This window comes from Taudactylus pleione, unplaced genomic scaffold (assembly GCF_031769625.1).
Source record: "Taudactylus pleione unplaced genomic scaffold, aTauple2 ptg000026l, whole genome shotgun sequence".
In the NCBI taxonomy this organism is placed as follows: Eukaryota; Metazoa; Chordata; class Amphibia; order Anura; family Myobatrachidae; genus Taudactylus; species Taudactylus pleione.
This window is the reverse complement of record NW_028284428.1, coordinates 34232565-34249430: the sequence shown is the minus strand read 5'-3', so window position 1 is coordinate 34249430 and position 16866 is coordinate 34232565. Positions and strand designations below refer to the sequence as shown.

At 43.5% G+C, this 16866-nt stretch overlaps 1 protein-coding gene across 4 annotated transcripts in view; it reads right to left on the bottom strand.

Annotated features, from left to right (window-relative positions):
• WWC3 (WWC family member 3) overlaps positions 1–16866 on the bottom strand; it is a 231472-nt gene that overhangs the window by 202063 nt on the left and 12543 nt on the right. For 2 of the 4 annotated variants that reach the window (XM_088451665.1, XM_088451666.1), the window contains exon 1: positions 2898–3588. The exons of the other annotated variants lie outside the window; for them this stretch is intronic. In XM_088451665.1, coding sequence (XP_088307791.1) covers positions 2898–3115 — 218 coding nt within the window. In that variant the 5' untranslated portion in view covers positions 3116–3588. Of the gene's footprint in view, positions 1–2897; positions 3589–16866 lie in introns of those variants that run through there. 4 annotated transcript variants of the gene reach the window in all.

The window sequence follows — 16866 nt, the reverse complement described above, 5'->3', positions numbered from 1 at the left end:
AGTATGGATATACTGAAGTTGTCAGCTTTTCCAAGTTGTTTAGTATTCACTACCCAATGTAATCAATGAGGATTAGTTAGCCCAGTTTGTTAAGTTGTGAAATTGCTGTTCTACCTGATACAAATGTCAGTGAAGCACAAAACACAAGTGCACCAACATTTTCCCCAAAGTGTATTAGTTTAGTAAAAAGTTAAAGTAGTGCGCGATAGAGCAGAATTTGTGCACCAGCCATGGGAATGAGTTAGGACAGTCCTTATTAACGTGTGGACCATGTGCATTATTAGTGTTATGCACTTCCATGTGCATTTCTCATTGAGTGGTTGGGCGCAGCTCTGAACTGGCGGAGATTGAGTCTTGTCCAACACATTAATGTAATGCACTTTGCCCAATTTAAAACAAATTTTAAAACAGAAAAAAAGTTCCACATGTAATTAGGATACTCTAAATTTTCCCTGCTATGAGAAACACTAACCTTTACCTCTGCACAATCTATAATAGGTATACCTTACTGCTTATAAACATGGGTACACAAGCACATTATATGTAAATCAATATATTATTTGCTGAAATATAAAGTCAATAAACCTACTTCCCAAAGGCACTGTACACTAAATAACATGACTTAAAATAAATGTGGGGTCTTTTACATAACTTTTTAATGACTGGAACATGGGTACACCTATGGGTGGTAGATGCTATGCAAAAGTAGTCTAGAATTGACATTAAAGCCCCTAGGTCAGTGGTTCACAAAGTTTTTTGAATCATGCTCGTAGTATCAGTATTTGTTTTATGGCATCTCTAGGTCAAAAGTTTCTTATTCATTAATTCAGAAAACATTATTAAATTAAGTAAATTGTCTTTACCTGACATACTTATATCAGTTATGTGGTGGTGCAAAAATTGCACTTCTGTTTGTCCAGACATTTTATGGTTGGCAACCACTATCACTGATTTTGCCTATCACATTGACCATAAATAATTTGATTTGGTCCTGGATCACCAACCCTTGGCACCAAGGGTGCCATGGCGTAGGTGGTACCGACCAACTCATATCTTAAGACGACAATGAGAAATATTTCTCAGAAATAGCAGAGAGAGAAAACACCAGGCTCTAGCAATATGCTGGAGAAGAACCAGGTGAGAAGTGTGCCATCACTGCTTCGTTAGGCGCTCCCCCTCCTCCCACCCCATTTGTGAGACTCAAGGATATTCCAGGAGAGTTCTCAATTATGGTTCATGGAGCAAGATATGATGTTTGAGGAGGAGCAAGTTGGCATTGGCTACTTGTAAGGGTTGGGTTCAGTAAAAGTGTGTGTTTCAAATTTTGCAAGCAGTAAAAAAAAATATATATATTTTTGCAGAACAAGATTATTGAAAAGTGATAAACCTGTAGTGAGTGAACATGTTTGGATGGGTGCTGGGTGCATGACCATTTCCACTCTGTAAAAGGACTAAATTATTGCTCCAGCTCTTAGTTGGCAGATATCTAGTTTTGTGCTACGCTTTTAATGGGAAACATTTTGTCCTATGTAAAACAAGTTTTCAGACACACAAGTACCATATGTAATAAATGTCTCCTCACTCACATGATTAATTTAAGCCAAATGGGGCTAAGCCAAAAAGTATTTTAGAAGATAAACTGAAAATGTTTATTTGATGAAAGGAGGAGGGGGCTTCTGAATGGTAAGTTTGGAATTGGATGTAACAAGTGACAATTATATTCTGACACATCACAGCTATGGAGATCTTTCTTCCTCTTTGCACACATAGATGCACTTCTAGTTTGCGAAGGGTTTACCAAGAGACTAGAAAGACGTGTATCTTGACGTTTGCTATGAGTACCATATAGAAGCAATGGCACAAACCAAAGTGTTACACTGCAAATAGCCAGAGCAGTTCATAAATGAGGTCCAACAGAAGTAGCCATATTGGGGGCTGAACCAGAATTCAAGAGAACGCAGACTATCATTTCATCACACAGAGTGAGATGGCAGACACACATTTACTCAGTCCTGTCATACATTTCCTCAGCCCCTAGTGATTTCATAAATTACATTCTTGTAATAAAGCCTGGTTTAGCTCGCATATTGACTGGCATTGTGTGTAGTCACTGGACTCATGTTAACTATTATATTATTGTAAGCTGATCCATAGCATCATTAATATGAGCATTCCGGTATTATTAAAGTAGTTTCTTTCATATTATAGTCAAAATGAGAAATGTAATCTGAAACTCACAAACTGACTACCACAGAGAATTCACTCTATTCCAAATATGTATAACCACATGAATCCATTCTACTGGACTGCAGCCTATAGATTCATTCCGGAATCTTCATTCTTGGGAACTAATCGGTATGACAAGCTGCACTGATAAGAACAGAGATCTGAACCTCCACTGACTGGTTTTACTTAGCAAAGGCATATACATGCTGCCACTTATTTCAATTACTACAACTACATTAAAAGTAATATGATATACTTCTAAAACAATCAAATTCCATATTAAAGTACCACCACACATAAAAACCTTTGTATATAATGCACTCTATGGAATAAGTTATCAGTACCAATGTTTTGTTATAATCTACATAAGAGTGCAACGCAGATCTTTAAAACTAAGTAATAACAAGTACAGTTAAATGAACCCTTGTCCTTAGTGCTCTCTCATATACAGATGAGCCGCTCTTTAGTATTGTTGCTATTTTAGTAAACATTTCTTTTCGCAGTTTTTTAGAACAGTATATAGCAATTTACATATTGCAACAGGTTTTTATTTCATTTTAAACTATAGATAATTTAGTGGTATTAAGGCCTAGACCAAGATTACGTATACGTCAGGATCTGGCGTAGGTTTTATCGGATATAAAACAATAAATGATGGTGTGACTGGTTACCTGTCTCTTGGATCAATCCATGAGGTTTGTCTGGTGTTGTGGTCAATATAAAATACCCTTCCGTCGTAGTCCCTCGCCTCCTCCCAGCCAGCTGGTAAAGGCAACTCTGGGCTCTCCCTCATGCCAGGCAGCAGCGGGCACTGGGATGGGCATTGCTGTTGCTGATGCTGCTGTGACTGGTGTTGCCTTCTCCTCCTGCCAGCACTCAGCCAGGGCATTGCACGAACAAGCAGTCTCACAGCAGTTCTCTTCCTCTGCCTGCTAATTTCCCTTTCCTCTTGCTATCCCAAGACACTTTTCTCCGACTCCTCTCCACCCTTCTGCGGCGTTTACTGCTTAGACAGACCAGATCCGAACATAAGTAGAGAGCAACAGGAGTCTTTTCTGTCCCATCCTAAGTGTGAACATCCTATTGAAGCAAGAGCTCTAGAAAGTACAATAAGTTAAATACAAATAGAGCAGCTTTTTTTTCCTCCTCTGTGTTCCTATGTATCCCTGGATGCCAGGCTCTCAACTTTATCCTGCTAGGATCCTCTGTTGGTTAGCTCTGCCCTTGGTCGGTCTAACACTGTTCCACAATAGTTATTCCAGACATCTGAGAGGTAGAATAATTCATTTCTAGTCCGGCCAAGCGGCCAAACCAAGCTTAAAGCTCTGGTTCTTGTTCATCCATGTCTGCTCTCACAGTCGTGTCTCATTCCACACAGCCCATAGCAGCCACCTCCCCTTGTTTCTGGTTCCCTCCCTCAGCTTCCTGAGCTATGTTTCCAGTCTCAAAGCTCCAATTTTAGTTAAAGTAATGCATGCACTATGAAAGAGACTAAAGACGCAATCACACTGAGGACTAGATTGTGCTTGTGCCAGTGATGTTTTTAATAAGCTGTAAGTCGGAGACAGCAAGATTACAGTGAGACATGCTCAGAAATATTCTAAAATATGTTTATAAATACCAGGAATCCTACAGCTATTTCAGGCTTTCAGATAATAACTCTAAGTTACTGTACAAAATGTAAATACACATGGAGATCTTGTTCACACATACAGTATGGGCTGAGAATAGGATAATAATGCATGAAAACTAATGTACATTAGAGAAACATTTTTATCTTTTTACAATCTATGTGCTTTAACAGGTTAGAAACATGGAATGACATGTTGCAATATGTCAGCATTAACATTCCCCAATGCGATATGTACGGGGCAGCATTTGTAAAAAATTTTAATGCACTATTGTGCATTTGTTAACACAAACAAAGTGCATTAGGATCGAATAGTAATGCCGCGTATCCACTACGCGATGTTACTGAGTGATTGCACGATTTCAACATCGTAATCGTGCAATCGCTCAGTAATCGTGCACAAATCGGGCACTATTATATCGGAAACGACCAGCGATGCTCGCTCCCGCAGGTCGTTTCCGACATCAATTATCTATTCTTTTAGAATGTAAGCTCTTATGAGCAGGGCCCTCTAACCTCTTGTGCTTCTCCCTACTTCTTACTCACCACTAGGGCACCTAACACTTGGGCCCTGATTCAGAGCCGGACGCTCTGACCAGAGCGCTTGCTCTGAATCAGGGCCCACCTCCATAATTATGGAGCGTCCTCCCGGACGCTCGTATAGCTGTGGGTCACCACCCACAGCATATACGAGCGTGCAGGTTGATGGTCGCGATGGTCTTGACCATCGCGACCATCGCCACTGCGAGCCGAAGCCTGCGGTTGAGTTTCTCAACCGCAAGGCCCGGAGTGATTTTGGCTCTATCAGGGGGGCCGGCTTCAGACGGTAGGCGTTCCCTTGGGTCTGAATCAGGCCCATGGTTGCTTATGCTCTGTTGCTTATCTGGGTGTTATGGTCACTAATGTAGCAATATATATTATCCATGTCCTAGTCCTGTAGTGTATTGTTCTGTAAGTTGCTTGTTTACAACTTGTTTATGTGCTTTGTAAGGCGCTGCGGAACATTTGTGGCGCCATATAAATAAATAATAATAATAATAATAATAATATTGAACATGCCGGGGGAATAATATTGAACACTGCAGGGGGAAGGATAACGACGGTACGATTACGATGTTATAATCGTACTGTCGTGCCAGTATCTGCTAGTGGATACGTGGCTTTACATTATGCTCCAAAGATATTCTGTCACTTATTCAGACTCCTCTTTTATATGTACAGATGTGTCTTGCTACATCGTTGCTGCGTCCACAGCAAATCGTGCCACGCATGGCGCGAGGCGTGTGCCCGCGAGCGGATACACACAGTGCATTTGCACCTGTGCCTCCATAGGATTGCTTGTTGCGATTGCAGTGTTAGCCATGGTGTACCGTAGCGTATGCAGCTGCGGGTAATCGCATGGCACGATGCATGCGCACATTTGTAGCGCGATCGGTAAAGATGTAGTTGGACACGTCTGTAATTGTCTGAAAATCATAGAAAGTCTCAATCCCAGCAGTACTACTTTAGCTTAGAAGCCAACTTTTTATCTTTTTGGCAATAAAATCTTTAGCCTCTTGGTGGGTGTGTGTGATATTCTAACCTGCACAGCACAGGCTCCCCAAGCACACCCAGTGCTACAAGTTCTAGGTAAGGAGCCAGCCTTGATATTCTTGGCAAAAAATAAGGTAGATGTGAACCTGGTGTTTTGAGGGTCACCTTACATTCATTGACTTCATAAAGATGTACCCCCCCCCCCCATCCTTTGAAACTGCTTAATATTACCTTTTGTAAGGAATTTATAATATTTAGCAAATCTGATAAAATTTTGGGTGTAGAATTCAAGCAGTAAAGCCCTGTTTCACAAAGCACTTCAGAAAACAGGGCTTTTCACTGATTCTTCATATTTAAGTAGGTGTATACTGTGGGGAAGTCTAAGATATCTCCAGCGGTGGCCCTGATCAGTGTTAGAATCGCTTCCCCATATACTAGTGTGGAGAGAGCGATACATAGAAGAGCAAAAACTTCTTGTTTCTATTTCGGTGAAATTAGCTGTGGCTTACTTAGGTAAGGGGAGAAGCAGTGAAGCTCATTGCTCCTTCTTCGTCGCTCCGCCCGCTTGTTTCCAGCGTCCGTCATGTGACATGGGTGGACGCTGGAGCGCAAGACACTGTCTGCACATGCGCAGTGGGAAAACATCAGAATTCCAATATGTCAGTCTTCACACTGCTGAGGGGCCGTTTATTGGAGGAGGTCGCTGGACAGGTAAGCATTACTGAGTGGCTACAAAACATTATAATATATTCCATTGATTTGATGCGATATATAGTGATATTTTCCGATAGCCATTTCAGTATTCACATGAAGAGAGCCCTAACAATGTTCCTAAGTGATTTATTGCCAGTGGTAACCTCAGAAGATTCACTAGCTTTCATCAGTGATGGCTACCCATGCCTTTGCATAAGGAAACCTACATAACATCACTGCAATACTTATACCACAATACTTGCTCTGTAATCATTGAAAATTGTATATTTATTTTTTAAATGTTTTATCTATTTTTAACTTTTTTTTTAATTAGAAAGACCAGATTTGAAAGCGCATATCTACAGATAATAGATTTGGAGACAGTGGGGGTCATTCAGACCCGCTCGCGAGCAAAGGCCGCTCGCAAGCGGGTCGATGTTTGCCAAATGCGCACGACGGAGGGAGCTCCGTCGTGCGCATGCGCGAGACCCGGCGAGCGACGAGGAATACGTCGCTCGGGGTCTCGCACCAAAGGGGGCGTGCTGTCGATGGTGACTGACAGCACGCCCCCTTTGGTGGGCGTGCCGGGGGCGTGGCTGCCAGACGGAGGCGTTCCCATAGGAACGCCTACCGTCTGACCCCGGCCCCACTGACATCAGTAATGATGTCAGTGGGATTGATTTTGGCTCTGATAGAGCCAAAATCACTCCTGAGCTTGCGGCAGCGAGACCCTACCGCAGGGTCTCGTCGCAAGCCCAATGGTCGCGATGGTCAAAGACCATCACGACCATCATCATGGCCGCTCGCTATAGCTGTGGGTGGTCACCCACAGCTATACGAGCGGCCAGGAGGCCGCTCCATTTTTAGGGAGGAGGGCCCTGATTCAGAGCGAGCGCTCTGGTCAGAGCGTTCGGTTCTGAATCAGGCCCAGTATCTCCGGGGCAGCTGAGTGTACACATTACAAGCAAATCTAGTAATTTATGTTTATGTAAGGATGTCTGTGCAACCTACTGAATTGGTTGATTGTTAAACTCCCATGAACACCACATAGCTAGCGTATCTTGCATTAGAGATGGCTGATGCTTCAGCTACAAAGCTGGGATACAGCTCCAAGACATGGAATCGGATCAGAGTTTATCAGTTTATTAAACTATATTCTAGAGCCATAGTGAAGTGGAGCTCCAGCTCTTTGGTTCTAATAATATATCAATCTTATTGTAAATGTTATTCTATTATAAGAGTAACAATAAAGCAAGAGTATATAATGAAGCCAGGTATATAGGTATATTCTTCCTTATTGAGCACAAATAAAAGAAGCAAAAACAATTATTATTAAAAACACACCTACAAAATTACATAATACATGCAAAATCAATTAGGAAAGCATCTATCTGCATCAAAGGTGTATTCACAATCAGCCAATCAGAAGAGGCTAGCTATTGCTGACGATGGTCGTCACAGTGTAATTACACCAGCCCTTATGCATAAAGACTTCTCCGTGCAAAGTAGAGATGAGCGGGTCGGTTTGCAGAACACCGTACATACCCCAACTTTGGGCTTCTGAGGCGAACCAAGCCCAGGCTCAGATCTCTTTGAGGTTTCAAGTAGAAACGGGTGCCAGCTCGGGTTTCCTCGCTAAGTTCAGATCTCAAAAACGGATCTCACTTGTTTTGGATTGCATGTAAGTCTCTCCCTCGTGATTTCAGGTGCCATTTCACACATGAGAGTGATTGGCTAAGGGTGGTAAGACTCTTAGCCAATCATGGCTAAGATGCAGGAACCCTTGTAATTCCCCAGAGTCTGACCTGTCAGACTCTGGGGTAGCACTGTATATATACAGTAATATATATAAATCACTTCTGTGTCCGTTGGAATCAGACAGTCGATTTGTTATTTTAAGAGGACCGGATTCAAGATGGACAAGACGACCGACCAGCGCCAGGGAGTAGGTAAGTATGTGTTGTGAGTTTGAGTGCAGTGAGTGAGTGAATGTGTAATAAAGTATTAAACCTTCGGTGTCATATCCTGTCTTTTTCATATATGTTTTCTTCACAGTGGGGGAACAGGCTGCTGGCACTTGTGGTTCTCCAAGTGCCTCAAGGCAGGCTTGCTGGGAACTGTAGTCCCACTGTGAATAACAATATTAGTAATATATTTAACCCATTACCCCTGTACCCACAGCTACCAGGGGTGCAGGGAAGAGCCCTGGGCTCTCAGTCCAGGGCTGGTTAATCCTCGGGAGGGGGGGCTGGAGATTGCTTTGGCAGGGAAATCCCACGCTGTGAGTCTCCCTGCTGTAACATTTCCACCCCAGCTGGTTCAGCCCGGTGCTTGTTTTAGGAAAATGGGAACCCCACATCGATTTTTTTCCCCCAACTGTCCTCTATCAGACCGGGCTCATAGGTCCAGGGCTGGTTATGCTCTTGGGGGGGTCTCTATGCCATTATTTTGACCCGAGTTTGCTCCATGTACGATCGTGTTTGCAGTCACGAGATTTGGTAAATCCCTGTGTTGTATACCTGTGTATGGAAAGTACTAGGGAGTTGGCTTGATGGTGTATTAACTACTACACTATGTAGACAAAAGTGATTGGACACCCCCGCACAATCGAAATAGTGTGCTCCTGCAGCAGACGTGTTTGTGAAGGTATAAAACAAGAAGTATAGAGATGTTCATGATAACTAGACAGATAGGGAGCAAAGCAGGAAAAGATTAAAAGACCTGTTTATCCTGAAAGGCAAAATAGTCAACCATTGCCACCACAGAGTAATTAATAATATACCTAGTGATCGTACTAGGGGCCTGATACAGACCCGCTCGCTAAGATGCATACTCTCGCTGCTGCCGATGGTAGGCATTGTGCACATGCGTATGCATCGCAGCGTGCGTGCACATACCTTAGTGAAAGTTCACAATGCATTCGCTCGCTGCACATAGACAGCCCAGCAGAGTGAGTGACAGGGGAAGCCGTTTGTAGGTGGTAACAGGGGCTGGCCATTAAAAACAGGGGAGTGGAGGTGCAAATGCAGGCGTGCCTGAGCATCTCAACTGTGTTTTAGAGGTGTGTATATTATAAGACAGCATCATAGTACACGTCACCTGGCTTGTTTTTATACTGAAGTGCTCGCAGTGCTAGCGGCAGGGTATGGTCAATTTCAAGCTCTGCGATAGCATCCGATGTACCGATGGTTGCATACACTTCCTGGACATGACGTGCACAAGTGGGCATCTTAAAACAGGCTGGTGGGTGTCTGCATACACTATGTGATCGAAAAGAAAAGATATCACCATATCAATTCTGCAGGCGCTTGAGGTATAAGCCAATCTATATATCCAAAAAAATTCTGGGGTCTCTGTGATGTCCTCCAAGTCACTCAAAAGAGAAAACAAACAGAAACAGCCCAATAGTGAAGTATGGCCCTGATTCAGAGCCGGACACTCTGACCAGAGCGCTCTCTCTGAATCAGGGCCCACCTCCATTAATATGGAGCGTCCTCCTGGACGCTCGTATAGCTGTGGGTCACCACCCACAGCATATACGAGCGTGCAGGATGATGGTCGCGATGGTCTTGACCATCGCGACCATCGAAACTGCGAGCAAAAGCCTGCAGTTGAGTTTTTCAACCGCAAGGCCAGGAGTGATTTTGGCTCTATCAGAGCCAAAATCACTCCCACTGACATCAGTAGTGATGTCAGTGGGGCCGGCTTCAGACGGTAGGCGTTCCCTTGGGAACGCCTCCGTCTGGCAGGCACGCCCACCAAAGGGTCAGTCAACATCGACAGCACGCCCCCTTTGATGAGACACTACGAGCAAAGGAAAGTCCTTCGCTCGTCGCGTCTCGCGCATGCGCACGACGGAGCTCCCTCCGTCATGCGCATGCGCAGTGCAGACCATCGACCCACTTGCGAGCGGACAGCCGCTCGCAAGTGGGTCTGAATGAGGGCCTATATCCAAATTAAGATGATATTCTCAAGATTCACAATATACTCCTACCAGATGTAGTAGTCTACCAATCGTGTAGACTATATTCGCTTAATTCACACTTTCCTTCGCCATATGCTTCTCCATAAGATATCACCATTGGCATGAAAAGCAAAAAAAGTAAAGACTATATAGTGTAATATAGTTTTAATCAGAAACATACAAAACAGAATGACAAGTGGACTCTTACCAAAATGTCATAAAACATGTAATATCCACAATTGTCAATTGTGGATATGACGAAAAATCAGTGCAAAAACATTAGATATGGTGACGAATACTAATAGGGTGGATTTGATGAAAGTACGAAAAGTTGAACATAAAAAGAATGATAAGTTGAAGTGGGCTTTTATCAGTAATTTTTCTTCTCAACATAAGCAAGTGGGAAAGATAATCACTAAACATTGGGGAATTTTGAAGAAGGACCCAATTATTGGAGAAGATTACCCTGAGAAACCCATTTGCATTTTTCGAAAAGCGCCAAATTTAAAAAGTTAATTGGTTAAGAGTCTTCATCCATCTTCACCACGATTGATGCAAACCACATCGAAAGGTTTCTGTCGATGAGGCACCTGTATCGGCTGGTAACAAAAAAACAGAGGTACTGATTAATAATAAAAAACATATAATCGACCAGGGTTTTACCCTGCCTCTGTCTGAATGGTGCTACCCGGGAATTTAGTACTCCCGGGCAGCACCAAGCAGCTTTGACATGTAGCTGACAGCGCAGAGCGTCCTATAGGATGCTCAGCGCTGCTGCTTTGAGCCGACAGCGCAGAGCGTCCTGTAGGACGCTCAGCGCTGCTGCTCTGAGTTGGCAGCACAGAGCGTCCTATAGGACGCTCAGCGCTGCTGCTCTGAGTTGGCAGCGCAGAGCGTCCTATAGGACGCTCGGCACTGCCGCTCACCACCCGTCCACACTCCCGCTGGACCACCACTACTGCCCCTATTGCGAGGGGCAATGCGAGGGGCAGGATGCTAGAAGAGGCGGATCCGGGTCACTGGGGCGGGGGTTTCACGGGGTCACCAAGCTCGACTCTAGCGCAGCGCCATCAACCTGGCTCCAAGAGTGGGCCTCCCCTGTCACTGCAGCCCGGGGACCCATTACAGAATGGCAGTACTGGCTCCAGCCTGGCTAGTCCCCCGCTCTCCCCTAGCACATCTCGGGGGACATGTCCGGATTAGGCTGTGGCGCTGACGTGTCAGAGAAGGAAGTGAGAGCAGAGGAATACATCCAGTGTGTATAAAACAGAAATACCCGTCTTGTGTCTGAAAGGGGTCTACCCGGGAATTTCCCCGGTAGACTATGTAGTGTGAAAGGGGGGTCTCCACCAAATACCCGGGATTTTACACAGGGGAAATTCCTGGGTCTGAGCAGGAAGTTTCCCGGGTCGTATGTCTGAAAGGGGTATAAACGACAATCTTAATAAATCAACATATTTAAAAAATTTTAGTATCATTAAAGGTAAATATTTTAACTGAACTTATCATGCTTTTAAATATACTGCACAGCCAAACATCAAAGAATAAGAATGTCACTTCAAAGTGTCTGCATGTTTCTGCAATACCTATTCTACCACAATTAAAAAGACAAGTAAAACAAAACTAAAATGGTTCTCTCTATCTTGTCACTGTAACAGACTAACTGGAAGACACAGACACTTATGGGGTGATTCAGCAAGGCTCGCAATTGCAAAACTGCTTACGTCCTTGCTATTATGTAAATGCATCAGGAGGTAAATGACACTCCCTGCTGCATTTGCGGAGGTCGCAGGCTGGGATCACAATCACGACCATCGGTGGTGAACGGCGCGGGGCCACCAGCCAGCTGAGTATGCCTCAGCTTAGAAAAAAGAAGATTCCCTCCAGCACACTGCAGCAATATTAGCAAAAATACTTGAATCCTACATGATAACAGAAATTCAGAGGTATTGGTTGCATACATTTGCAAATATATGATTAAGCGCCAGGCCAGCGTCAAGGCTCCTCTATACCGGCGTCCCTAACATTAAGGGGTTCACGTCCGAGGCGCAGAGCAGCCCAAAAGAACCCAGCCAAGGACCACTCCCAGGGCATCACACGAAAAATGGAAGAAAAGTGATAGTGAAGTGTAAAGTATAATATTAAAATTATTATTATTATTATTTGGGGTGAGCGTTTGGGCATGGGGCCCCGGAGTGGCTCTTGCTGGGCCTTTTTCAGGGCATCACCACTTAATTCACATAGATATTTTTTCATCACCTTTCCATTTGTTTGTTTATTATTTATGTAATTTTAATTCTTTGCTATTATATTAACACTTATTGATTATCTTGACACATCTATACTTTACACTTCACTATCACCTTTCTTCCATTTTTCGTGTGATGCCCTGGGAGTGGTCCTTGGCTGGATTCTTTTGGGCTGCTCTGCGCCTCGGACGTGAACCCCTTAATGTTAGGGACACCGGTATAGAGGAGCCTTGACGCTGGCCCGGCGCTTAATCATATATATATTTGCAAATGTATGCAACCAATACCTCTGAATTTCTATTATCATGTAGGATTCAAGTATTTTTGCTATTATGGCTGAAGTGTGCTGGAGGGAATCTTCTTTTTTCTGTGGTTCAGTACAAACCCCACCCTTTACAAGCACCTGAGCAATATCATTAAGCTGATGTGAGCGACCACCATACTTTCTTTATGCCTCAGCTTACTCAGGCTGGCCGGTTTGCGAGCCCAGGACACTGCATCGACGCAGTCCCTGGGCTTGCCACTGCTGAATTTGGCCCTTAATTCACTATTGTTGTTAGGTATATGTAAACATGAATCACTCCTGTGTAACTGTCTGCATGAGGAAGAGACTAGTTCAATTACTGATTTTGTTAATAACCTGAAAAATAGTTATCGTATGCGCATGTGCTTGAGTTGCACTATGTAATGTGTCATGGTATAGTACCGCAGTCATTCTAAGCGAGTATTTATTTGCTGTCAGAGAGCGTTTGGGGGAGTGTTGTCTAAAAACGCAGGAGTGTCTCAACCATTCCAGGGGAGTGTCACAGCCTGCATTTGCGATCCCATATGTACGAAATATGGCTCCGGCCTGTCAGTTCCCGCAGCCTATCCAACGCAATTATAGAGTTACTCAGGACTGCTAATATCGAAGACAATGCTGTGTCTTTGTACGCAGATGCTTGGATTTTCAACATTTGCATATCTCTGCACATCAGCTGCGTATGGAATCACAGCTGCCCTGGCAATAGTGTACAACTCTGAATCTGACCCTATGTTGGACACGTGAAGCGCCGTTTTGGGAGGAGACTTCCGATACTGTCTGTACTTACATGCTGTGTCAACTAAAATGCATAGAAAATTCCCAGCAACCAAAAAAATACCTTGTGGTTATTATTTTGTTTTAATGCTGCAACTATGACATATTTAAAGACTACAGAAAAGGATAGCTACACTTGATGTGAGTTATAATCCTGTCACATATGGACTTCCAAAGCCAGACGACCATGTTGTATCACTACAGTATGCAACCTGTAGGTCAAGACCCCGTGTGGGGTCACATACTTTCTAGAGAACATTCTAGTCATGGCATTCCATTATCCATGCAAGGCCATGCTCAGGATTTCATCTTTAGCATGGTCACAAAAGAAATGCATCTATGCTGCCTCTGAAATCAGCAAATTACTACGTGCTAGCAGGATATTAAAATTACAAATAGAAGTGACAAACTGACAATGGCATTCACTTAACTGAAGAAGCTCAAATGTAAATGACACTGGAATTTCCTATAGCAATGGCACCCACTGCTGCTACACCTCTGTTATAATAAAAAAAGGCGACTGCTTGAAGCCCTAACATGTTTAGTATAGGAAAAGGTTCACTTCCTTAACATACAATTAACATATTTCACAATCTAAAAGAAATCCCAAAATGTAAGATATATTTAGGGCCTGATTCAGAAATAGATGCAATGTTGAAACAGTTGAACGATTATCGGTAATCTGCGCAAATGTCTAAGTCGCGCAGTACATGCTTGAAGATTCAATTTCATCGTCGCTCACAGTGACAATTTATGTGCATAGTGATTGACAGGCAGGAACCTTTTGTGGGGGGAACTGGATGGTGGTGACTCAAACACAGACGTGTCTTAGCCTGCAACTGCGGACATACACAAGTCAGTATATGATCTTACTAATCGCTTTTGGGCTCATTTTCATTTGGATGTAAGTCATTTTTATGACACACCTCTCAGATGTAGCAGTACACGGCCACTTCAACGTGTGCTCAAAGTTGTTGCTTTCACAATCTCCCTGAAATGCTTTTTCAAAAGTAGGCAAGTGTGACACTAGTACAAACTCCAGATGCAGACTAATTGCTGCGGGCACACACTGGTACACACACTGGTCTAGCCTCCTTGCACGCTAAACAGCCCTTCTAGTCACGTCATGCCGTAGCGTGACTCGGTAGCGCTGAGCATCTTTTTGTGCAACTTTTTACCTTAAAATGTGTCTTATTCACGCAGCGATGCGAATAGTTAGCACAAACGGCTTCTGCTGATTAAAATGATATGCAGCATGCCTATATTCTGTGTGCCAGTGCGGGTGTATTTGCATGCTAAATGCTACGTTACAGTGTCAGCGGCTGTAACACTGTAACGTAGCGTTTCGTATGCAGATACACCCGCAGTTGCATACACAACAGAGGCATGCTGAATGTTATTTAAATCAGCAGAAGCTGTTTGTGCTAACTATTTGTATCGCTGTGCGAATAATACGCATTTGAAGGTATAAAGTTGCACGAAAAGATGCTCGGCGCTACCGAGTCACAAGGAGCTCCCGCATTATGTGTAATACAACTTGTAGCGCATGGAGGATAGATGTATGTGGACACATCAGTACAAAGTTCAGATGCTTCAATACTTGAGAAAGGGCTACCGAAAGACATTGTGCGTAAGCTCATCAAACACAGTTTTATTGCAACTGCCGAATGGACTACTTTCTCTTTGCCTGAACCAGTATATGTCCACAGCGATTAAAATCTGCTCAATTACTTTATCCATTTGGTAGGAGGCTTATGCATTTACATGTGGAATTTTTATACATTTTTTTTATTTGGTGACACTGGGGGGAATTAATTCAATGCGATAATGAATAGCAGTAGGAGGGAGTTCCAGGAGCTATTCAATACACGGCGCTGTTTGCCTGGTCGGGAATTGGTTAAGTCAGAGAATGCCGTCATTCATTCTCCGACTAAAGTGCGCGTCCAGCACTTTTGTCGGATTTCTGGGGATGCGAGAAGTAATCCTTTAGACCGCCCAAACAGCACGGGGAATTGAATAGCTTTGGGAGCTCCCTCCCGCAGCTATTCATCATCGCATTGAATTGAATGCACCCCATTGTTAGTAACAATTTGTCTTGGTGTCATTAATCTTTTTAAACATTATCACACTATGGGGCCTATTTATCAAGCTTTTTTTTCATAAAATTAAGTAGAAACTGCAGTTTCTGCATAATGTTATGGTTTATGTTCTAATAGCACAATGCAAAATGCAGGAGATATCTCAGTCCCAATTATTATCAATGGGGACTACAAACTCCAAAAGTTAGTTTACTCCATCTTCAAATAGTGTAAGCTGCTTTAAGCCTATGGAGCCTTACACGCAGGAGAGAGATCTGCTAATCTATCTCCCCCAGCCTTCGGCCGGCAGCGGAGACTGTCAGCTTCTCCCAAACAAGTCTTTCACAAACGTGAAAGACTTCTATTTAATACCAGGGATATAACTAGCAGGGAGACCAACCGCTGTCCCTGCGAGTTTCCCTTAGTACATAGCGGAGATATTTTCATTAAAAATAAACATATCTACCGTGAAACAGATACTTAATAATTGCGCCAGTTCTGCAATTATTCATGCATAGGCCCCTATGTCCTTTCTGTTTTCTTTTGAAATATGAGTAAATCCAGAGTATGAAGCACTTAATGATCTTCTATTATTAAGATTTAATTCTGGTGTTCTGTGAGCATCTAACTAAAAGGGGGATTGCTGGGGCCCGAGTTACTTTGGATCTTTTATGTATTAGAGGTAATCTACTACACATTTCAAATTCCATATACGCACTGGGCTTTGAATACCCAAAATTGTGTTACGTTATGTATGTTTTATATTTATTTCATGAACATCTTCTAGGATTACAATTTTTTTTATATACAATTGAAAAGTAAGGTGATTATTTTTTTATAGGGTGGTATGCTGCTTTTCTTAATTTATTGAGCAAGGACTATCCATATTTATTATTGTCATTGATAAAGAACCAGTGGGGCGGTATACGGCGGTATGACATATCGCCACTTCCCGCCGCCACTTAGTTTTTCCCACATTAGCGATTGTATCAGCACTGGGATCGCATATGGGATCCTAGCGCTAGAACAGCAGTGGCATTACATGGAGATGTGTCTCGCTGGGGACACATCTCATTCGGGAGCTGCTCTGGGAGGGATGGAGACTGTAGGTATGCAGCAGAAGGAATGGTGACTGCAGTTAGCTCGGGCATGATTAGCTCGCGGAACACCAGCCAATAAGAAGCTGCCAAATGGCAGCTTCTCATTGGCTTGCGGCCAGCTCCGGATTTAAACTGCCGCCCTGTCTGCGGAAGTAGCCATCTCTCTCCACTCGGCTGTAAATCACAAGTGCTACTCCGAGTCCTGATCAGCTGGCATCGGCGTGCAGCTCACAACAGTGTGCCCTATCTTCCCACCATAGTGACCAAGGCAGCAGGGACAATACAAGGCAGGGTGAGAATGCAGTACACGGCTTT